Genomic DNA, 25,000 nt, shown 5'->3' on the forward strand with positions numbered 1-25,000 from the left:
TGACTCTGCTTTTTGTGAATCTATGTAGCAGAAGACGGATGGAGAGCAAGAGATGGGTTACGATTTCCTCTCTCACACATACTCACATGGAGTCACACACTCGCATACAGCAGTTAGCCAAGTAACTCTGATAATTAACTCTTCCACAAACCGCAGTGTCTACAGGGATTGAGCTTTTCCCAAAATGAGATTTCCGTGTCTTAAATGAATTGAGACACAGACACAACCCCCCGCCAACCCCCACCCCCACCCCAACAGACACAGGTTTGTCTGACTTTCCTTGTGTGGATGTGATATTACTGCAGCTACAGTACATATTAATGCTATATTACATAATATGCTATAGCCATATTAACACAATAAATGAGGAGTAGGTAGTATCTCAACACTTTACATTTTCCAAACAGCAAAAAATAAGCATCGCTGACTTATTCGCCTTTCCACTATCAGTTGATTAAAACCTCCAACATGGTAAAAATAGAATAACTAAAAAATAATAATGAGACAGTGCTTGATATAAACACACTCTGTTACATATAATGAAAAAAAAAGCTGTGAATGGAACACAGAATTTAACAAAATGAAATATGGCTCATTTGCCATTAGCTCAGAACATCTAACGAAACGAGCTTAACCTACTGAAGCCCTGACAGTTGAAACAGAAATACATTTTTCTTCTTTTCTTTAACCCGGATTGAATTAGCCAGGGACCGCTGGTTTAAAGCAGCAGCTGAATGAGACAGTGTACCTGTATTTGTCCGTGTGATGTCGGCACAGATGCAGCGGTACTGTAAAGTACAATGCGGTGTTTAGATTTTTTTACGCCTGATGTTATATAAGAAGTATTTTATATTGAAGTCTATGTTATTACACAAACTGTTAAGTGGATCTCTTGGTACGCAGATGTGTAAAACCAAGCGTCTTATATCGAATCATATGATAAGTACAAGTACAAGCCAAGTTGCTAAATGTGGTACAATCACAGGGCATGGAATATTAAAGCTGCTATATGTAATATTTGGGCATTTTGCTGCCCATTCTAGTGGAAACATGGCATTGCACATTATTTTCATTAGAGCATTTTGTGGATTAAAAACATCAAATCAGTGTGACGGTCACAGTTACTGAGTACTAGATGAATGTCCTTTAAAAAGAGCTTGTCTTCTACTGTATCTACAACACTAAAACTTTATAGCAGTGGCAAAAACATAAAGCTTCAAGGACACTCAAGTTGTCCACTGGGCTCTGTTTGTTTTAAGGCTGTGAATGTCACAAGCCTTGTTGTACAGGAAAGTCTTATTAGGTTTGATGCCTGCAGCTCCATGTTAGGCCATTCTAGAAATTTGGGTCTTCGTCTTTGGACACATTCCTTTCAGAGACACTGATGTACGACATATCTGAGTTGACTACTGTGGAAATTTCCCACCAATTCAAGCCTGACTGCCCTAAGTGTCAATTACTTTGTTTTTTTACTGCATACCTACTGTGTAACCTAAACTGTAACTTAAAAAATTGTGAATAAAAAATAAATGTGTTTTATATTGGCCTCTAACAGCATTACATAGTTGTTTTTAGTGCATTTATACCCCAATTTATTTCATGCAACTCATTTCATCTTGATTTTGAATTACATACGGTTCAAGTCGCTTCGACAGCTATTCCATTTCGTTATCCGATTCTGTGTCTTCATCAGAATTTTTGTTTAGGTACTAATCCATAAACTGAGGTTAAACTAAACTACACCTATAATAATGCAGAAGCATTTAGTAGCATTAGCATTTTTCCCTAGCATATTTTTATTAGCCATATATTTTAAACCATAATTTTATAAAATAAGTTTGTGGATTTATATTAAGTCGTGTAACCACACTGATAACAGTCTCAAATAAATGTGGCTCCTGTTAAGCGCTGCACAACATCTCTGATATATTCTTGCCAATCACCCCATATGGACCCCATCAGCATTATTCTTAGGACTTGCTGGAGCATCCTGCTTCAGATAACAATGCTTCTGATGTCTTTCTGCTGAATTAGCTGAAACGTTATATTCTCTCCAACATGCTTTACAGCTGGGAGGAGGTTTGGAGGAAACATAGTGCCTTACTATATGATAATATGGAATTTTTTTTTTTGACCCACATTAAGTGTCTGATTCATCCAGATATTCTCTATATATAGTGGTTTGAAATAGAAAAGCCTAAAATACTCAGTCAAAGCAGTTATAATTTCTAGTCTTTTTGGATATGCACTATATATAATCGTGGATCTATTTTTGCTTGACATATTTTCACTACCTGGCAAATGTTCATAATCTACATACTCTCTATGAGATTCAGATCACAGCTTTTGCATAGCCAGCTATCACTGTAATATTGGCTTATGGCCATTTGTTCTTCAGTCCAACAAGCTGCTGAGAAGCTGTAGAGATGCTGTTACTATCCTGCTTCACAGTAGGAATGGTGTTAGGTGAGAGACACCCAGCGAAAAGACTACACCAAATATAACTCCTGGCATTATGAATATAAAAAGAAAAGAAGACTTATTTTAATCTCTTGTCTGACTGCAACATTTCTGCCAGATTATGCTTTTCATAATTATGTCTCAAACTCACGCTTTTTGGCTTAAAAACCTAAAACTTTTAACTTATTCCTCAGTTCTTCATCTTCATTTTTTATGTACAGTATGATTGCTGAGAAGACGAATAAGAAAGTATGGAAAATAGGTTTAGATGCTACTCATTGGTGGGAGTTTACGATGTTCAGTAGTTTCCTTAGTTTTCTACATTTCATTTCCTGTTGAGTCTTGTTAAGTCTTCTGGAAAATGGCTGTTCCTAATATTTCCCCATTTCCTGTTTTCTGTTGCAAAACCTGCTATAAAGCATGTCCTCCTCCTGTGATGGAAGAATGGGCTCTTTTTTAAACATCCAGAAACCTGCAGATTTCTTGACGCCAACCAAAGAAATACCAAGGAAATAACCCAGCTAGAATCAACTTCTATCTGCATTACAGTTTTTCTCAGTCGTTTTGGAACATTTCTCAGATCAGAAATGAAATTCTCAAAACTACTTGTTCAACCTCCACATCATTTAGTCATTTGTGCTCATCATATGAACATTTCTCATTGCTTCGATCCAATTGCGAATGCTTTGGTACATCTTTTAATGGATTGTGTACAAGTATCTGCTGTTTCCTACATTATCAGTTGTTTACGTCATGTTGATCAAAATGTATTATACTGGTTTCACCTAAATGGTCTGAACCCCCAAAACATTTAGGCATCATTTCATTGCACAGGTCATTGAGTGCAATGGTTCAAATCAGTTGTTGAAATTTGAACTTCACAGTTCTATTAAACGTTTCTTGTAAATGTTTCTTGAATTGATGAATTGTGCAGATGAACCTTGAATGGGACTAATGAAGGGGAGTGTACCAGTATGTACAGGTAAAACATCTATGGACATACTTTATCTAATTTACATAAACTTCTTATAGTGACTTATATATAATACAGCATGTGTGACCTATGTACAGTACATTTGCTATTGCTGTAGGAAAAAAACATGCAATATGTGTACATTTGATATAACTGTATCTTGTGAAATGAAATGAATGTGCATAACTAATTGGGTATCTTCTGGGTTGTCAAGTGACCCACCTTACAACTTTATATATGTGGAAGAGGGCTGGCTTCAATCTGAGCAAAAGCATTAGAAGTGGTCGAAATGTCATCGGCCACAGAGCTACTGTTGCTTTTGCCAGGCCAACGGGGAGGAAATATCACTATGTGTACTGCTATGTCAGAGCAGGGTGTGTCTACTACTGTATCTCATATTCCCCTTATAGGCCTATACAACACACAGCATCTCCTCACCTTTAAAGGGCTCTCATCCCTGATGATGAGAAGGGTCCATTTCGAGATGATTTACCAAAGTATGTGATACTTTAGGATAATGTGAGTTTCCATCACTCAAACACCTTCAGGCAATGGTTTCTGACCCATAACAGGATGCTGATGCAAATTCTCCCAACCCAATTGAGGAGTTCTATTCAGCATGGAGGTGGAAGGTCTATGATTGCCAGACACATACTCAGATGACCCTGCTGGCTGCCATGGATGCAGCATGTGAGGACATCATAGCGGAAGACTGCAGAGGCTGGATAAGACATTCCAGAAGATTTTTTCCATGCTGTATTCCAAGGGATGATAGCTGTTGTGATGTGGATGAAAATCTTTGGCCCGACAGACTGGGACGTCAGGATGTAGAGACAGATTGCACTGTATTGTGTGGCATGCGCATTCTTCTGCCTAAGAAGTGTTTGCTATGTTTACCTTTTGGAATTTGAATTTGTGTCTTTTTTGTAACATTAATTTGTGACACTATATTGTAATTTTTTTGTTAGTCCACTAGTAAAGAAGAATAAAAATAAGTGTGAATCATGTCCCGTCTCTTACAATCAATATCCCACATACAGTAATGTGTAAATTTGTGCTGTTGAAATTCATAGAAGAAATTCAGCCTCGTTCATTTTCAATACTTGTGATCCAAAACATAGATTACATCAGGAAATACTAAAATAAAGCATTGTCATATTGAAAAAATGACTAAACCTTTTGACTATCTTGTTCGTAAACAATGATAAAAGGATTTGTTATTTTGATGGCAATGATATGTTCATTGACACAAATACTTACTTTTGAGAGAAGCACTAAGGATTCTGAGCAAAAAAACAGGCTTTTGCAAGAAATCCAATGTATTGTGCTGTTTGTACACATTGTTTTGAGAATGCACTTACTGATTTGCAAATCTTAAGGATGATTTGAGAAATGCTCCAAAGCAACTGAGAAAAACTGAAATATTAATATTTTATAAAATAGAAATACATGTTGAATACAAAGGCCATTGTTGGTGCTTAAGAGTAATATTATTTCATTTAATATAATATAATTATTTATTTAATATAAATAAAGCTAAATTTAATTATTTTTAACAGTTTGGGCAGCATGGGTACTTCCTGGGGTGTATGAGAGAGAGAGACAGCGAGAGGGAGAGAGAGGGAGTGAGAGGGGGAGAGAGAGAGAGAGAGAGAGAGAGAGAGAGAGAGAGAGAGAGAGAGAGAGATTATTCCAAGTTGTACTTGATCAGCATAATTCTACCTACATTGTCATTCCCTTGAGCACACAGAAAGCAGAAAAGGTTGCAGGTACATTTAGTGTTGGACACTAAATGTAAGGTGTTAGAAAAAAATGGCACATTATAATTAATTTAAAGTGCCATTAAATTCCTTTACAACATCACTTAAATCCATTTTATTGGATCCAGACAGGAAAATAATTTATACATGCACAACGAGTCTGGTTACTCTCAAGGTTTTAGTTGGATTTAGTTGTTCAGTAAATAGACTCAATTAAACGTCTATCTTTAAAATATCTGATAATATCAAAAAGCCGATTTAACCTCGATGGATCAGTTGTTCGTGATAAACTGCCATATTTTGAATGTTTTATATATAAGGAGCTACAATACACCAGTTATGTACTAGCTACCTAAATCAATATTGCAATATATTATTCAAATTAATTAATGTATACTTATAATGTAGTAAATAGATGGATGAGAATAAATAAGTGGTTTTCATGGTGGGCCTCAGAAGTGTTGGTCTTCTGGGTTTCTCCTAACAGTAAGGTGAAGGCATTTCTATTACACCTTGGGGAAATATTAGTGTAACACCGAATAAGAGCTGCAGTGTGCATACTGAACAGCCTTATTATGAGATGGCAAAAGTATTATTGTGGTACTTTTTGACTTTTACAGCCATATTGTCTCAGTTTCAGACTTCAGTATGTTGGAGCTGGTATTGATATGACAGTAGCTCCATGACAGTAAATTGTGAATTAGTCCAGTTTAGAAAAAAAATACATTTTCGAGCAATGAAAGAAAATCAGCCCATAGACCGACCGGTACAGCTCTGTGAATCACAATTTAGCACTAAAGCAGTCGGTGCTGAATGATTTTACTTCTTATTATTAAGCTCACGGTCATAATGGTAATTATATTGTCATCTATGATAACTATTGCAGTTTAGGATTAGTTCTCAAATATGGGTTTTAAATAGGAATGATTGCACTCTACTGGTTTTGTACTGGTTATTACTACTCTCCCAGTCATAATGGTAATTATAGTGTCACCTATGATAAGAAGAAGTCTTGATTTATTTTTTACATATACATTACAGCCAGTGTTGGGCAATAACTCGTTACTAGTAACGTGTTACTGTAACGCAGTTACTTTTGACAATAACTAATACTCTAACGCACTCCGTTACCATTATCATATGGTGCGGTTGTCCGTTACTTTTTTAAATTAATTCATTTTGGCTGAAGTGTAACCTATTTACAACCTGTTTACAGCAGTGACGCATTGTAGGATTGGTGGATGTCAACCACTATAAACACAAAGACGCCGCACTGTGGGCATGTTTCCGTTTATTCAAGTATTCAAGGCAAGACGAGTTTACAAAGTGGAAATATGCTCATTATTTCTTTAAAAAAGTAACTAAAGTTATTTTTAACAGTAATGCGTTACTTTTTTGTGTAAGTAAACAACAAAGTAATTGAGTTACTTTTTGAATGAAGTAACTAGTAACTGTAACTAGTTACTATTTCTTAGTAACTAGCACAACACTGATTACAGCACAGCGAAATGATTTTCTCTGCATACCCTAGTTGAAAGAGGGTTAATAGCCAAGCAATGCCAGTTTGCCACAACCTCCTGATCAGCAACTCAGAGCCTTAAACATTTCAATCACCACTGTCCACCACCCACTGATAACTAGTGCAGACTAGGATTATGTACCAAAAATGGGTGTTAAGCAAACAAGTATGAGAATACAAGTGATTCGTTATTCAATGTCAAGGCTAAACTGCACAAACACAGAGTGCATAACCTCTTGCAATCTCATTAAGCAGGTGTGACCTGTCCACACATTCATCTACACATAAACACCTGTTTTCTGTTCTAACAGCACATAGTGCATTTCCAAAATATACTCGAACTGGATGAGCTTGAGCATTGAACATTTTGTGTGCACTGCTACTGTAGAAACATGTAGAGAAATCAAGCTACATCACAGAGGAGGAAAGGACGAGAGGTGTGGGAGGGGCGGCGATGAGCTGAAGGTGACCGCATGGTAAACAGTACTGAAGAGCCCAGGTGTTGCGTCCTAATCCTTCATTACAGCATTCATATTTCCGCACGGCTTTATATCCCCCCCATACAGACACCGAGCGCTCTACATGTTTAACAGGGCGAGGTGGACAAATGCTTCCTCATAAATGCATCTAGACATTCGAGATGAAGGTCATGGTACATGGTATGATTTCACAGTTTTGTGCAGCTGCTACTGATGCCTGGAATGGGGATGGAAGTAAAAAAGATCTGATGATTAAAAACTCCTGGATTTAAAAGCACATTTATTTCATTGTGAGTCACGTTTTAAAATTCATATTCTGATGCTTACATTGTATTTTTAAATGTGTGTAAAATTTGCAACCTGATAGACTATGAATAAATGTGTGTAATATATATATGGTAGGAATAGCTTTCTAGTAATGTTTTATTTTCATATTTCATTTGCCTATAACCCTAGATAGATAGATAGATAGATAGATAGATAGATAGATAGATAGATAGATAGATAGATAGATAGATAGATAGATAGATAGATAGATAGACAAACACATAGATAGATAGATAGATAGATAGATAGATAGATAGATAGATAGATAGATAGATAGATAGACAGACAGACAGACAGACAGACAGACAGACAGACAGACAGATAGATAGATAGATAAATAGATAGATAGATAGATAGATAGATAGATAGATAGATAGATAGATAGATAGACAGACAGACAGACAGATTTGCCTATAACCCTAGATAGATAGATAGATAGATAGATAGATAGATAGATAGATAGATAGATAGATAGATAGATAGATAGATAGATAGACAAACACATAGATAGATAGATAGATAGATAGATAGATAGATAGATAGATAGATAGATAGATAGATAGACAGACAGACAGACAGACAGACAGACAGACAGACAGACAGACAGATAGATAGATAGATAGATAGATAGATAGATAGACAGACAGACAGACAGACAGACAGACAGATTTGCCTATAACCCTAGATAGATAGATAGATAGATAGATAGATAGATAGATAGATAGATAGATAGATAGATAGATAGATAGATAGATAGATAGATAGATAGATAGATAGATAGATAGCAGTTGATTTATTTAGAATTTGCCTCAGAATTTAAATGCATATTTTCCATTTTCACTTTTGGAGATTTAATTGCATTAATAACATCTAAATAATAATTAAACATCAGCTGTTGTAAATCACTTAGAATTAGAAACGCTCGTTCTTTCTCTTGTCAGTGTTGCACACTGTCTGTCACAAAGGTGATGTAGGAGTGTTGAGCAGAACTATAGCAGAGTGTTTTGTTCTAATTATTCGGAATAATTACTTCTATGACATGGATGCATTGCTCATGATTAGAGCTTTGAGTCTCTACTGAGACAAATGAGACTGTTGTCACGGCACGTTGGTTTTGTACATGTTTTGACATCAGCTCTTTAATATCAGTTTTAGAATTTCATGGACAGTTTGATCAAAAGAGATTGGTGATGAGCACAAGAATCAAACCCTCTGGCTGCCTTAAAAGAGTTTTTCTTTAATCGTGTTCCCTGTCGTGAACGTAATTCATACACACAAACATTTTTTTGGAGTTTGCAGCTTCCCTAAATGCAAATATGTGCTTTCTGCAACACAGATGAAGATTTCTGGCTTGTTCATACATATGCATGAAAATAAGAATCTGGACGTGAAAGCAGGTGTTTTACCATGTGTACGGCTGTATACACACAACAGGAAAGCTGGGGGATGTGCACACATGTAGGGGAAGATGAAAGCCACATTACACACATCATCAGTCAGCCAGAGAGTGAGCAACACAGATGATATGATAATAATAGTGTGCTTAATAAGTGTTTTTTTTTTTATTTAACCCTTTTTACCAGTACACTGGTGTTCAAGTCTACCAGCGGAATGGAAATCGACTTTAATCAGTGTAAACAAATGAATTCTTTTTCAAATGACCTCTTACCTGCCAGCTCCATCTCCAACATCCTTCTACCAATATAACCATCTCCCTCCTCTGTACATGTCCAAACCATCTCAACCTAGCCTTTCTGACCTTGTTCCCAAAACAGTCAACCTGAGCTGTCCCTAATCCTGTCCATCCTCGTCACTCCTAAAGAGAACCTCAACATCCTCATCTCTGCTACCTCCTTCTCTGCCTCATGTCTTATCCTCACTGCTACAGTCTCTAACCCATACAGTATCTCTGCTCTCACTACTGTCTTCTACACCTTTCCTTCCTGCCAAACAACATTTGTGTGAGAAACATCTGTTTCTGTTGGGCTTTTTTCTATGAATAATTTACCTCTGGTAGGCTACGTAAAAACAGGAATACTTTGGAGGAAATTCTATTTTTTCAGCATCTGGTGAAAAGAGTTCATAAATCCAAGATGCCATAAGAAGTATGTCATTACCATTCTTCTAAAAATAACAGATAAAAAATAGGTATTACAAACGAAATATGCATTTCGTATCATAGTAATATTACATTTAAACTAGTTTTAGATGAAGCACCCAACATGTGCAGTACGAGTGATGACATGCAGGTCACACACTGTTACCCTAGTAAGATCTTGCCAAGTCTACATTTCATGACACTTCATGTACAGTCTGTGAACTCTAGTAATACAACTGCACAACTTTGTCATGATAAACAAGCATTAGAGTGGTCCAAAGTCTTTTCAGGACTAATAAGGATATTTTCTATATATATTAGCGACACTAGCATTAATTTATTGTAAGCGTTATGCAATGCCAATGTCTGTTTTTCATTAGTGCCCCAAATTTACTACATTTTATTTGTATAGCACTTTTAAAATTGCATATTGTCACAAAGCAATCTTACAGAAATGGATCAATTCCAGTTCATGATCGTTTTAACTTAAACTATATTATAATTTACCATAAAGTGTACAGAACTGTATATTGATGGAGACTTGAGTGGAAACGTTTTGTAATAATTGAACTATTATTGGACAATAATTGGACTATCATTGCCTTAAGATTATCCAAGGAAGTTTATCCACAGCCAACCTTACTGTATGGTTTCGATGTGGGAGAGAGAGAGAGAGAGAGAGAGAGAGAGAGAGAGAGAGAGAGAGAGAGAGAGAGAGAGAGTGAGTTATGATTATAATCTATGTTCTTGCACCGTAAAAATAGAAATATAAAACAATTGTGCAGTATACATTCATATCTGTATCTTTATTTAGATGTAAACCTCAAGTGGCTATGGCCTAAAAAAGGGTTTGTTTTTGGTTATTTTGCTGTTTTATTCAACCGCTGTGCCTCTGAAAACTCTTGAGAGAGGGAGAGGGAGAGAGGGGTGGGTGGTGGGTGGGGGGATTGTAATGTCAGCACTCTCACCTGTCATGAAATGGAGGGCTGAGACAGAGACAGACTCAGTTGCATTCATTTCCTTTAACGAGAGCAGAGAAATCCAAGATGAAAGATGAAGTGTGTGATCATCAAACAGGACAAAGCACTAGGCAAAGACTAATCACTGGAATCAAGGAACTAAGCAAGGTCAAACCAGCTCAGTGAACACTCGTGGTAAGGTCAGGTGCATGTTCATAGACCGAGGTTTGTTCCAGGAAGCGGAGGGGGACTGAATAAACCTGACACTAAACAAAGTGTGAATTCTGATTCTGACAAATCATCAATCCTGCTCTCACATTCCTATTTTGCTTGTATCTGGACACAGTATTGTCAAACCGATGTAGTTAATAATATGTATTATAGTAATCTTTAGTCTCAACCAGATTCCCTGCGAAAAAAAATTAAAAATTAATAAGGCATGTCCTATTCATATTCATTTCATAATATTTGTTCATTCTGGATAATGTTTTTATATTCAATTTCATTCCTATAATTTATAGATTTGTTTTTCCATCATGGTTCCTTATTTAGTTAGACTGAGTGCATAGATATTATTTCATCTGGTATTCTTGTAAGGATATCCTCTGTTTACCCTCCATCCATTTATCCTGTCCATTTGATTCAGTCTGTTTAGTCCAACCCTGAGCCGTGTGAAGCAGTTTGGACATAAAACTGGAGGAGACACACTGGCACTGAGCTCAACTTGTTCTAATTGATTGGATCAGGCACCATTGCGGTTTTCAGAACCAGATCCTGTTAGCACCTCTGTTTATAGTCGACTGAAAACCAACTCGATGCAGTTTATCAAAGCATAATATACAGATGCAGGGCTGCATGCTGATAGACAATAAACATCCTCATAGATTTAATGATAGCTTGCAAAGTTACAGGGATCGCACAGTCTAAATCATCTTAGTTCTTTCCCTCTTACTAGTTTCAGGGACAAAAGTTTGCCTTTGCTGGCTGCCTAATGAACAGTGTATTTACTTTTATTTTTTGGTACGTGTCCTTTTAGAGCCGTCGTTCCCGTCGTTCTTCCTGTATTGCATGGAATGATGTATGAATGAGTTTGATTCGCATTTGTGCGGCTATCAAAACAATCAGTGGATTTTATTGCAGCTAATGAATCAGACTCAGCTGCATGGAAAGCAGTTCCTGCCCACTAGCTCCTTATTCACATTCATAACACATGAGGCACACCCAATCCTAACCTCATCTCATGTACATTAGACATTCATAAAATTCACAACACAGAGGCAACAGTTAGGGAAACATTTAGCCAGCTAGAGGATGTTTCTGAAAATAAGTAAAATACAATAGATCTAGAGGTTTATATTTTTCCGTCCCATGTTTCCAATATCATATATATTCCTTTCATAATTGCTTATATATAAAATACATAACGAGTGCTATAAATATATAACAAGTGATGAAAACCACAAACGATTGTGACATAGGTGCTAGAATAAAAATCTTTGGGCGGGGAAAACGACAAAGTCAAAGACAAAAGTGCAAAAATTAGTTAAACAATTTTTCCATTGTTGAAATCTGATTATTGCATAAACACAAAAATGTGGGTTCAAATCTAAGCGTTTTTAAATAACTCGAGCGTGTGGTTCCTCTGCCTAAAACTCCTGATCCTGCATCTTGTGGTGCTTCGGATACACAAATATAGCACAGATTCTGTAATATTACTCAAATGAAGGACTAATGCATTAACAAAAGGTTCTCTTTTCCTTCACATTTGCAAACTGCATGCTGACGCTGGATTATCAGTTACGATTGGCAGTGTTTGGTATTTTGAATGTAATTAGCTTTATTTATTTGTTTTATTCATTTATGAATGACACGATTGGTACCTCAGTGAGATCTAATAATAATGAACAGAATTTACAGATTTTTGAATATTCTGTTTTAGAAGGATAAGAAGCAGTGCAGAGTTTTGCTGTAGAGGCTTATACAATGCAGACAGGGTGTAACCTATTTAATGGTTGTGCCATATTGCATTATGAATTATTAACAAGCAGGAACTGATTTGCATTATATCTGCCAAATTAAGTTTGCTAAGTTATGTACACTGTGTCATTAAATGTCCTTGGGTTTTGCAGAGATTTTTGCAGCTTGTGTGTGTTTCTGATACAAGCTGTTTAGTCTATGTTAGACGTGTATTGTCGATCTCTCTCTCTCTCTCTCTCTCTCTCTCTCTCTCTCTCTCTCTCTCTCTCTCCCCTCTGCTTTCCTTCCTTACCTGTAATGAACAAGTCTATATACAGTCCTTTTTTACTAGAATTTGAAAAGAAAGGTCAATTCTTGATTTTCTTTACCGTGAACATGTTTATATTTGCTGACATCACTAAACTGCTGCATTCTTCTTTTGGGGTACTTTTAGAGGCATTTGCTGCAACTTCTTGCAGTTGTTTGTTTCAGTGGCTTTTTCCTTTCAGTGAAATGCTGCTCAGTTGGATTGAGGTCTGGTGAACGAATTATCCGGTCTAAAGTCCTTTGTTGTGTTGAAGGAAGTTCCTCCCTGTAAATTGGCAGACTGAATGTATCTGTAGGCTTCTGAATTTATTCTGTTGCTAACATCAGGAGTTACATCATCATCAAAAAAAAAAAAAAGATTAGTGAGTGTGTTTCAGAAGCAGTCATGTACAGTAAACCCAAGCCATGACACTTCCACCACCATGTTTCATAGATGAGCTGGTATGTTTTGGGGCATGTGCAGATCCTTTCTTTCTCCACAATTTGGTGGAGAAAAATGGTGGCTTATCCTATGTGCATCTATGTGCAAATTACAATGTTGCCTTCTGATTCTCACATCTGATGAGTGTTTACATCGTGTGGCCTCTATATTTCTGCTTCATGGTGTATTGTGAGACCATCACCCTTCCTCTGTGAAGGTTGTTGTTGACTTATTTTGGGAGTTTTCCTTACAGCTCTCACAATGTAACTGTCATTAAACTACAGTTGTTTTCCTTCACTAACCTGTTTGATGTCATGTTGTTGGTACATCAGTGGCTTTTTTCTTTCTCAATACTGTTGTACTGGCTATGTCCAATGACCAGGATAGATTATTGATTTACCATTCCAATAATTTCATAGATCTTAAACAAAACACTGTGCTGCTTTTTTTCCTTCTTATTTATATTTTCTCTTTTCCTGTTTATTTTCAGACCATGACAAGTACTTTGAACAAATAAGAGAACTTGCACAATCCCAGAACCAGCAAGTCATCCTTTAGCATAAACAAGAAAGAAGAAAAAGTCGAGAAAAGCAAGGGGAAAGAAACAAGTGCAAGGGGGAGAAGAGAAGTGCGCGAGGACAGTCGATGGACGCTGCCCGGACCAAGGGGACAGCAGATTCTCATCTAGCAGGGAAAAGAAAGATTTCAAAATTGAGTCGAAGGATAGAAACCTGCCGTCAGGTAAGCTTGAAGATGTAAACATGAATATACTTTTATTTATTATCAACAATATATATTCATTATTTGATAATACACATAAATACATTAAATAGTATTTTATTTATATATTTGCCCTGCTTTATGTATTTTGTATCTTTATGTATGTTAATTTAAATAAATAACTTTTTAGCTAGGAGCAGCATTACTTTGTTATAACTACACTATTTCTCTCTGATATGGAGATGGAGATTATTGTAATGAAACACACATTTCGGTTTATTACTTATCATTAATTATTAGTAATTATCTGATCATATTGCTAAAAATCATATGGTTCTGATGATTATGATTCATGTTATGACTATGTGTTATGACTAAGTGTTTTTTTTAATTAGATTTTTGGATAGCCAGCTCAGTGTATTGAAGTTAAGTAGTGTTAACTTGAGTAGTACACTCAGATATGTATTCCTACACTGTTTTTTATCCCTCCTTAGACTTGCATTGTCTTTTAATTGGCTTGTAATATATTGGCTTTCTATGTCAATGCTTAGTAGCTCTATTTCACCGCTCATGGAAAAAACACCAGGGCATTTTGTTGTGCACATGTGCATGCATACCACAATCGAACAAGACCACTTGTGCCATAGTGTGTGTAATAAATACAGCTATCATACACTTATCTTCCCTTTTCTTTTTTCGCACCTTGTTCACATGTGGAACCTGGCAGTTTCTGACTATGATTTGAGCCTCAGTTAGCCTGAATTCCAAAGCTAGACTTCATTGAGTGTAATTTTCATGCTTTTTTGTAGTCTAGTAGGAGCTACAGTATATAACTGCTGGCTTTGAGTGATGTTCCCTTATTAGCATGCGAGCAGAGCTGTCACGCACCACACATTGTAAATCCAAAATTATACAAAATACTCTACTAGCCACTAAAGTCTAAAGTCCCTAACTCAGAGCTTATCAATGTACTTTCTAATGTAGTTGAGTTCACCAGTGAGCACGAGCTTTCCATTCCCTGTTGGGTCGCACTCTGTGCTACTGACTTAATTCCACAGTCTTTGTGGCCGACTGACTAGAATGCCTGTGGTTAAGGTCAAGTCTATCTCACATACCGTTCTGTGCAGTGTTTGAGTTATCTGCCTGGTGCTTTAGCCACATTTGTCACTGCAGAATAGTGGGGCTGGAGTTGGGTTTCTGTGTGTCCTCATTTTCCTCAGTGAGTAAGGTCTAATCAATTGTGACTCCACTTAGAGATTCTCACATGCCCCGTCATCTAGTGGGCATGTGGATAAGCACCAGGACTGCTCATGTTGGAGTGCTGCTCATAGATCGACAGATACATTAGCTGGACTGCTAACACATCACCCAATGTTACAGTCCCTTGCAAAAGTATTCATACCTACTGAACTTTTCCACTGTATTTTATTAGAATTTTATGTGATAGACCAACAGAAAAGTGGCACATAATTGTGAAGTGGAAGGAAAATGATAAATGGTGTCCAAATTTTTTTTTAAATGCAAGTCTTTTGGGGTATGTCTCTACCAGTCTTTACTCTCTAGCTTTGCACATCTAGAGAGTAAAATTTTTGCCCATTCTTCTTTGCAAAATAGCTCAAGCTCAGTCAGATTGGATGGTGAGCGTCTGTGAACAGTGATTTTCAAGTCTCGCCACAGATTCTCAAATGGATTTAGGTCTGGACTTTGACTGGGCCATTCTAACACATGAATTGATCTAAATCACTTGATTGTAGCTCTGGCTGTATGTTTGGGGTCATTGTCTTGCCGGAAGGTGAACCTCCGCCTTAGTCTTGAATCTTCAAGGTATAAGGCTCCATCCATTTTCCCATCAACTCTGACCAGCTTCAGTGTTCCTGCTGAAGAAAAGCATCCCCACAACATGATGCTGCCACCACCATGTTTCACGGTGGGGATGCTGTGTTCAGGGTGATGTGCAGTGTTAGGTTTCTGCCACACAAAACGTTTTTAATTTTGACAAGCCCCACATGGCTTGTCGCAAACTGCAAATGGGATTTCTTATGGCTTTATTTCAACAATGGCTTTCTTCTTGCCACTCTTCCATAAAGACCAGACTTGTCCTTAATAGTCTCGTCTTGTGGACAGATTCTCCCACCTGAGCTGTGGATCTCTGCAGCTCCTCCAGACTTACCATGGGCCTCTTGTATGCTTCTCTGATTAATGCTCTTCTTGCACGGCCTGTCAGTTTAGGTGGACGGCCATGTCTTGGTAGGCTTGCAGTTGTGCCATACTCTTTCCCTTTCCTGATGATGGGTTGTACAGTGCTCCGTGAGATGTTCAAGGCTTGGGATATTAATTTATAACCTAACCCTCCGTTAAACTTCTCCACAACTTTATCCCTGACCTGTCTGGTGTGTTATTTGGTCTTCATGATGCTGTTTGTTCACTAATGTTCTCTAACACACTTCTGAAGGCTTCACAGAACAGCTGTATTTATACTGAGATTAAACTACACACAGATGCACTCTGTTTACTAATTAGCTGACTTCTGAAGGCAGTTAGTTTCACTGGATTTTAGTTAGGGGTATCAGAGTAAAGGGGGCCACACGTTGATCTTGCCAGATGTCTTTAAATGTTAATCATGGTCACGTACACCTTGTCTTGGTATTATTACAATTGTTATCAACCAAATGGTCACTTTAAATGGTAATCGTGGTCACGTAAACCCTTTGTTCGTGGCGATCCTCGATGTCCTGCTGCTGCTCCCATACTAATCACGTTTATACATTTAGAGTCCTAAACTCTATACTTTAACATTTTAGTTATGAGCTCTTTTAGATGTGTATCTTGGAGTGGAATTTGGGTGCAATTATCTGTAATTTCTTACAGGGGGCTGAATATAAATGCACACTTTTCAGATATTTATTCGTAAAAAAAAAAAATTTGGACACCGTTTATAATTTTCATTCCACTTTACAATTATGTGCCACTTTCTTTCGGTCTATTTCATAACATCCCAATAAAATACATTTTTCTTTGTGGTTGTAACATGTCAGAATGTGGAAAAGTTCAGTGGGTATGAATACTTTTGCAAGGCACTATAAACCCTTTTTTTACCAAACAGGTTGCATTCCTCAAGATTATCACTCTAATGTAAAAAACATTGTTCCCCGTTGGACAGGGGTATGATCGAAACAGTAGACCCCACAGCTCTGAACTCAGTGTACTTTCTGATTTAGAAGAATGATGGTCCAGAAGGTTGGCCGTCATTTAATTGTTCATTTGAAAGGGCTAAAATGGTCACTAAAAGGCTGTCAGTTATTTATGCCATAATACCATAGACTTGGTTCAAATCAGTGTATCAAATCTGTATCATCCCAAAACACAGATGCTTGTTGGCTTCCAAAAACAGGAATTACAATCTGCAATACATTTGTGTTACACACATCTATTACTGAGATCTAGCATGAGATATTCAGAAAAGTCAAAATACAGACCATGAACTTCAACATTGTGAAGTTAGTTTCCTTGGAAAAACTTGCCAGCCTGTCACTTAATATGTGGCAGATTTTTCTTGCCAATCAAGCAGGACTATGTTTACAGTGCAGGCTCCTGTGGATCATCCCTGATCCCAGCTGCTATGTTTGTTCTCTTGGGCCTGTTGGAAGAGACTTTTAGAAGTGGGTTATCAGGCTGAAGCTAGACTCCTGTGGCTAGACCCATAGACAGAGATGCATCCTCTTCTCAGCAAGAAGTGTATAAGGTCTAGCTTACAAGGGATGCATAGCTTTTCTCTATAAACATTTGTCCACTTGGATGGGTCTCTAACTGTGACACCTTCCTTACTGGCTAGGGGATATGTGGTGCCCGGTGTAAGAGCAGAACATGCCAAGTGTGGTCGGGAGATCACGACTCCAAATACCAGACATGCCACACCATCCGTTGCTGGAAACCAACAGAGCAAAATTCGCTATGCACTCTGGTTTGAAAGAAAAGTATACTCTCTCTTCTCTTTCAATAACAGCAACCTTTGAGTTCAAGTATATGAAAGAGTGGTTGTTCATCTGTGTGTTTTACTGTTCTGAGCAGCAATTCGAAAATATGTGGTTGGCTGACTTCATGTGTTTCTCGGAATACCCTGTATTTTTGGTAGCTGTGTTATCATAGGGGGAAGCTTTGGGTAACCAAGTTAGTGCGAAAGTGAGCAAAATCCCCAAATAAGGAGCTGGAACTTCTGGTCAAGTTATTTTTTTTACTTGTTCAGAGAGACTGCAGCATGTTATTCCAGTAAAAATAGTCACCAGGTATGTACAAAAGCTCTTTATCTTCAGCTTCAATGTCATAATTAATATCACTGAAATCGGCTCACCCAATGGGACTCACAATGGTACTGAACAGGATGCAAAACTGAAATGGCTTTCCTTTTAGACCTATTAGGGCTAGATGGTGGCTATTTGATAAAAAGTTCATTTTTCACAGGAAAAAGTCCCCTAATAAACACAGAAACTGGCCCAACAGGTGTTTGACATCATCACTGTGGCCTAATAGGTAAGCAGGATGCGCAACTCCTACTGCAATCTGCCAATCTACAAGAAGCCTATTCTTCTTATGAGTATTATTCAATGCTGACAAACATCAAGAATTGTGTCTGGATGTTACCTGGGTGCCGCCTTTGTACCTTCTCCTGGTTCTACATGGTTAAAATAGCCCATTATATCAGGTCAACAGTTTTCAATACCTTTCTACGGTTGGTTTCTTGTGACAGCAGGCATAGCTTATCCAGGTGATATTTAACACTCCCACTGAAGTACAGTTGTAATTAAATATGTGTGGACACCGGATGACATCCAGAGGTTCCGGTTAAACAGAACCACTGTCAATCCAGTGGCATCTAACTTAAAAGTGTTCCAGAGAAAGCAAGACAAAGGTATATATTACAAATATTGTAATTGTTGACTGATGTGAAGTGAGCTCAGTGATTCTAATTGACATCTATTGTCCACCATCTAAAATGGTTGCTACTGATGCATTATTCATTTGGTACATTTAGTTGCTTCATTGCTCGTCTAAATTTTATGTGCAGCTATGTACTACAAACCCCCCCTCCCTTTTTTTTTTGTTCGTTGTTGTTGTTTTACCTTCCACTTTTCTCTGGACTTTTTCTCTGCAGGCATGGTGTGTGAGAAGGGGATACAGATCCTTCTCACCATCGTTGGGGCATTCGCCTCCTTTGGCCTGATGACGGTGGCAATCGGGACAGATTACTGGCTCTACTCTCGTGCTCTGATCTGCAACAGCACAGCAAATGTGACGCAGGATGACCCACACAACAAGGACAAGAAAGACCCTGGAGCTCTCACACACTCAGGCCTTTGGAGGATCTGCTGCCTTGAGGGTGAGGGGCTCTCCTGTCTCTGGGATATGTGGTCATTAGGACTGCAGAAGTTTCAGTGGTTATGTTAGATTAGCCAGATTTATTTTTCGGAATATAGATAGAGGTACAGTAGGTTAACTATGGAAAAGATTCCGCTGCATTTGTTTGATGAAGTACCAAGGATGACTGATTAAAATGTTGCTAACACAAATATAGAAAAAGAATATTCCAAAACGAAATAACTTGAGCTTTTATTCCTATTGGAATATTTTTCAAAGCAAAGACTCCAAACTAGGTGTTATTTATATTGTGCAGATACACACTAGGGAATTAGACTTCTTATACAGAATGAATCGAGGCCGAATTACAACATTTTGGATTCTATTATGTCTTAATTTAGTGTCAGACTGCAGAGTTGTGCTTTAACAGCAAATGTTCTCACTCATCCACACATCACATTTACTTTCTGTTCAGTCTGTTTCCAACTATAGTGCACTGCTAATTTAGCCTCATGGCTAAGCTCCATAACAACAAAGCACTCAATTAAAGATAAGCTCTCACTTTGCCCCTGTACCTCTGTCTTTGTCTCTCTTTCTCTCTCTTCCTATTTGTTTTAATCACTTCTCCAATTTATATCCCTCTTCCCAGCTTTGTGCTGCACTTCATTTCTATCTGTATGATTTCCACTATGCCCTTCTTTCTTAGCCTTCTCTTATCCTCGTTCTCTCGTTAGATGTCACGTTGCACAGTTGGCACAGTTTAGAGGTCAAGTAATCCTCTGTGTCCCTAGGGTTTGAGGCAAGATGGATGCTAAGTAGCAGTGCCTTTGAGATTAGGTGAAGTGGAAGGAGGACCGATTTTGAATCTGCATAATAAATGCCAAACCTTCCACTTACACGTTCTTTCTTTTTTCTTAACTTAAATTTTCCACAAAAAAAAAACCAACAACAACATCATAACCTTATCCTCCTGTCTCTAGGTTGTTATTACCATTACGACTTGAGATTCGAGTAAACGAGTCACTGAGCTGCTTTCATGTGTTTAAGATTATAGCTCAAGGCTCCCAGAAGACTGAATTCAAGGTCAAGGACACACAGTCAAGATATTATTTCTAATAAATGACTGGTGCTTTGGACAGCGTGTCACTATGGATCAGCCATAGAGCCATCCTGTCTCCAGAGAGCGGCAGGATTTGTAAGCAAGAGCCAAACTAGAGAGCCCAGTTTCTCATCCATGGGCTGTGCTGACTCTTTTCCTTTTTGTTCCTCCCATTTCTTTCTTACAGACTAATGTCCATGAGGAAATTTTAAAAAGACAGAGCGGTGAATCGAACCCAAGACCTTCCCTCACACCTGTCCATACTTCCCTCCGTCTGTCTCCGTTTCATCTGTCCATCACACTTTCACTCCCTTCATCACCACCAGTCATGGTGTCGTCATATCGCGTCAGTCTGTGTGTCAGCAGTAGGCCCCCAACACTGGAGCGGGTAGCTATCCAACTGCCTGCATGACTCCAGGGCTCCGCTCTATGTGCATGTGTATATGTTTGTGGATGAAGTGTCGTGCAGAGTCCTGTGTGTCTGTAATGCAATGCGTTGTGTTCAATTTGAGTGCAGAGTTCAGCAATTGAGATTGTAGGTGATGGGTTTAGTCGTTTCACTTTATATTTCATATTAGACAAATGAATCGTTGGATATAAGATTGTTAATTTACCTGTCAGTTTATAATTCCCGCTTATCCGATTCAAGGATCCGAATTTCACATTTTTGCTTGTAAGCATTTTCCCTGCTGTGAAATGCTTGATTTAGCTCATCATGTAATTACCATCATTGGCCATGAGCAGGGGAGTCTTTGTAAAGGCTGCAGTCGGAATTGGTAATAGCAGCCATAAAACGTTATTGCTTTGAGTAAATGTTATAGTACTATTTAAGTTGAAAATAGCTGCTGATATATTACAGGTTTTAAGTGTTAAAGGAGTTAAATCATCTTACCTTGTATGCTGTTTATGTTACGCTTAAATTGGCCTGACCAATCGTTAAAATGACTTGGAGGTAAATTAGAGTTAACCCATAAAACTCCCCGGACTCTTGACTTTCATCATTCCTCACTCCAAGGCATTTCCTTCTAGCTTCACTGTAGTTACTGAATCATGTGCTTTATGATCAACAACTGAGTTTATCCGGTTAGTACTAATCTCATGTTTACAGGCATATTGCTGTAACTGGTTAGGTTGGTCAAATATGAGCAATATTAGAATATCTGAAAGAGTTGTATACTGTAGAAACGCTGTGTACTTCATGCACACTAATGCAAATCTGTGTTTAAAAGAGGGGATATACAGTAGCATTAGACATGTTAACAAATTGTGTAGACCTGCAGAGCAACAACAAAATGGTGATCATCTGTACTCTTTCACGTAGGTGTGAAACGAGGGGTGTGCTCTCAGATCAACCACTTCCCAGAAGACGCCGACTTTGACCACGATGGAGCAGAGTACGTCTTACGTAAGAGACTTTCTTTTCCCTTCTTTGCTGGTAATACATTGGAGCGGAGGAGGATTGTGTTGTCAAATTTAGTTATGCAGAAATCACACTAAGTGCCTGTTAATGACTAAAAGATAACAATCCTGTATTTTTGTGAATTGTGGGAGAAGTCTGATAAATGTGCTGAGGGAAGCTCTGTCGCTGTCGATTACAGCTAATGCACACGCACACACTCATGCATGCATGCATGCACACCCATGCTATCTGGCATTCGATTGATATTCATGTCATGTTCTTTAGCTGTGCCAGCAAAGCTAGACCCAGATGGGATTTTGGTCTCTGGAGGAAAAGCAGCTTCTCTCCTGAGGCTTTTTCCAGTAGAAAAAAAAGGCAAACCTACATTGCAGAGACATGATTTAATTACACAGATGTCTCAGAATAATTAATGTATTTTTATATTCAGTTTGTCATTGTTTGGTCTGACCTTAGAAGTCTGTTTCAGCACCCTTCAAGCCATGTGATTTAGTTTTTGCACCATTCTAATGTTCTTTTGCTATAGAAAACGTTGACATTTTTAATACTTAATTTAATCTTTGCCTTTACCTTTATCTCCATCTCATTTTGCAGGAGTGGTTCGGGCTTCAAACATCTTCCCTATTCTTAGCGCAATCTTATTGCTGATGGGAGGAGTGTGCATTGCCGCCAGTCGTTTCTACAAAAGCAAGAGGAACATCATACTCGGAGCTGGCATTCTGTTTGTAGCTGCAGGTTTGGAAATCATCTTATTTTGGGGTCTATTTGATGTCTAGATGAAGGGACTATTTGACTGAGGGGACAAATCTGTATATCACAGAGTATCTGTGTAACCTGTATGGTGGGTGAAGATGATAAAATGGCCACTGACTCTTTCAAAGATTGGGATGATTGCATAGACCTTGAGTAGAGTCTAAAGAGATCCAAGACGTTCATAGAAGTTTTGCTTATACTAAGTTCCAGACCAACTGAGATCAGTGATTAGGTTATAGTTTCATAGAAGGAGGTATTACCTTCTGTAACACCTGTAAAGAATTGTCCAGGAGATTGAAAACTTTCTAGTGTTAAAGACTGTCACTGGAGTCCAAATTTGATACTAGCTCCTCAGTCCACAGAAAAAACTCTTCATTTTTCATATGAAATGTAGTTGGCATGTGGTATATTTTGTTAATATAAATCAGAGATGGGGACTCGAGTCATATGACTTGACTCGAGTCAGACTTAAATCGCAAATTTGAGACTTGAGACTTGCCTGACAAATATTAAAAAAGACTCGACTTGACTTTGACTTGACATTCATGACTTGAGACTTACTTGTGACTTGCACATGTGTGACTTACTCCCACCTCTGATATAAATGATATCACTTTGATATCGTTACATCCTGATCGTGATTAAATGCTGAATGAGTGAGAGTGAAGTGGAAATGTTCCCCAAGGCATTACAGCCAGCAGCCAACTTTTTTTGTGCTCATATGAACTACTTTAGACTTTTACACTGCATAGTCCCTCAGTGGTTAGACTTTACCTTTACATGTTATTTTGTAACTGTACAATTTTATTTTGCATAAGAACAAGCAACCTGTTGGTCACGAAAACTGAATTGCTCCAAAAATCCTGTGTGTTGGCAAATTCTACCTGCAGGTTTGAGCAACATCATCGGTGTGATAGTGTACATCTCAGCAGCACTAGGTGACATCTCTCCAAAGAAGGATGAGGATAAAAAATGGCAATATTCATACGGCTGGTCCTTCTATTTTGGAGGCCTTTCGTTCATCCTGGCTGAGATGGTGGGGGTGCTGGCTGTAAACATATACATAGAAAAGAACAAGGAGCTGCGCTGCCGTTCACGCACCGACATCTTCAAGAGCACAACGCACGCTGTGCTGCGTCTGCCTAGTTACCGCTTCCGCCGCCGCTCCTCTCGCTCCAGCTCACGCTCTACTGAACCATCAAGAGGCTCGCGGGACCCCTCGCCTGCTGCTGCTGGCCCACCAGGAAGCAAAAGCTTTGGCATGCCCCCCTCAGCACTGCTGTCACAAGGGCCTGTGTCTGTTTCCACACTGCCTAATCCACATTCACACTCCCGCTCACACTCAGCCCTACCTGGAGGTGACATCTCGCTCTACACCCTGTCGCGAGACCCCAAACTCGGCGCACTGGGGGCTCTGGGTGCACCTCCAATGTATGGCACAGTGGATCGTGCCACACTCTACCAGTTGCACAACTGCTTTCCAAAAGAGAGCGCCGGAGGAGGAGCAACCATGATGATGAGCGGCACACTGCCCTCTCTCAAGTCCCACAATCCAACAGGAGTGCCGAACGCGTCCAGTGGAAACTCTGCACCCTCCTCACAACCCCCGCCTTTCTCCTCCTCTACAGTGGAGAGGGAAAGAGGGATGGGCACGCTTGATAGGCTGACCAAGCCTGAGAGCAATTCTAACACGCTGAACAGGAAAACCACACCAGTGTAGAGGAGCCTAGAAACAGAACAGAAGAGAGTGTGAGTCCTGTAGAGCGGAAGCTGAACGAAGGCTGTGTTGAAGATAAGAAAAGCAAAAAGGCAGAGAAATTATATATTCCTTCTGTCTGAAATGATGTTCTGTTTTTCAGTTAATGGAAAATGAGTTTCAGACAAAAATTCAACCAGTGACAATTCATAATAACAACTACAACATCCATTTAGTTTTATAACATTTTTTAAAATGTGAACTATGATCATTGGATACTGTACTGTGAAGTTTACCTTTTTTTTTTTTTTTGATAGAAATTGAAGCGAGTGGTTGTCCAAGTGCATTCCTAGAGGGTTTGTTGTCGTTGTTATTATGAGAGAAAAAAAAAATCAGTGGCGACTAGCTTTGTGATGTTGGAAATGATTTTTAAGACATCAACTGTGATTCTGATACAGTGGATACTGCAGAAGCATGAGTGTCTATATTATGTGTGAGAAAGAAAACATTATTATTATTATTATTATTATTATTATTATTATTATTATTATTATTATTACTTCAACTAGCCTAAAAACGACTTTGTAGGAAGCATCTAATTTATTTTTAGAATTGATTTCTTTTTTAACCTTTGATAACATGATATGAAGTGTTCTGAATATTGTCTTCCAGTTCTATCAACAA

The 25,000-nt window shown here is 38.3% G+C and overlaps 1 protein-coding gene across 1 annotated transcript in view; it reads left to right on the forward strand.

Moving 5' to 3' along the window:
- The window catches only part of cacng8b (calcium channel, voltage-dependent, gamma subunit 8b), a 28,383-nt gene that overhangs the window by 3,076 nt on the left and 307 nt on the right, over positions 1–25,000 (forward strand). The window contains exons 2-6 of the mRNA XM_027147037.2: positions 13,770–14,020; positions 19,149–19,373; positions 21,772–21,855; positions 22,462–22,602; positions 23,511–25,000. The exon at positions 23,511–25,000 is cut by the window's right edge and continues 307 nt beyond it. Of these exons, the coding sequence (XP_027002838.1) occupies positions 19,151–19,373; positions 21,772–21,855; positions 22,462–22,602; positions 23,511–24,340 (1,278 nt within the window). The 5' untranslated portion in view covers positions 13,770–14,020; positions 19,149–19,150 and the 3' untranslated portion in view covers positions 24,341–25,000. The remainder of the gene's footprint in view (positions 1–13,769; positions 14,021–19,148; positions 19,374–21,771; positions 21,856–22,461; positions 22,603–23,510) is intronic.

Source organism: Tachysurus fulvidraco, chromosome 3 (assembly GCF_022655615.1).
Source record: "Tachysurus fulvidraco isolate hzauxx_2018 chromosome 3, HZAU_PFXX_2.0, whole genome shotgun sequence".
Classification (NCBI taxonomy): Eukaryota; Metazoa; Chordata; class Actinopteri; order Siluriformes; family Bagridae; genus Tachysurus; species Tachysurus fulvidraco.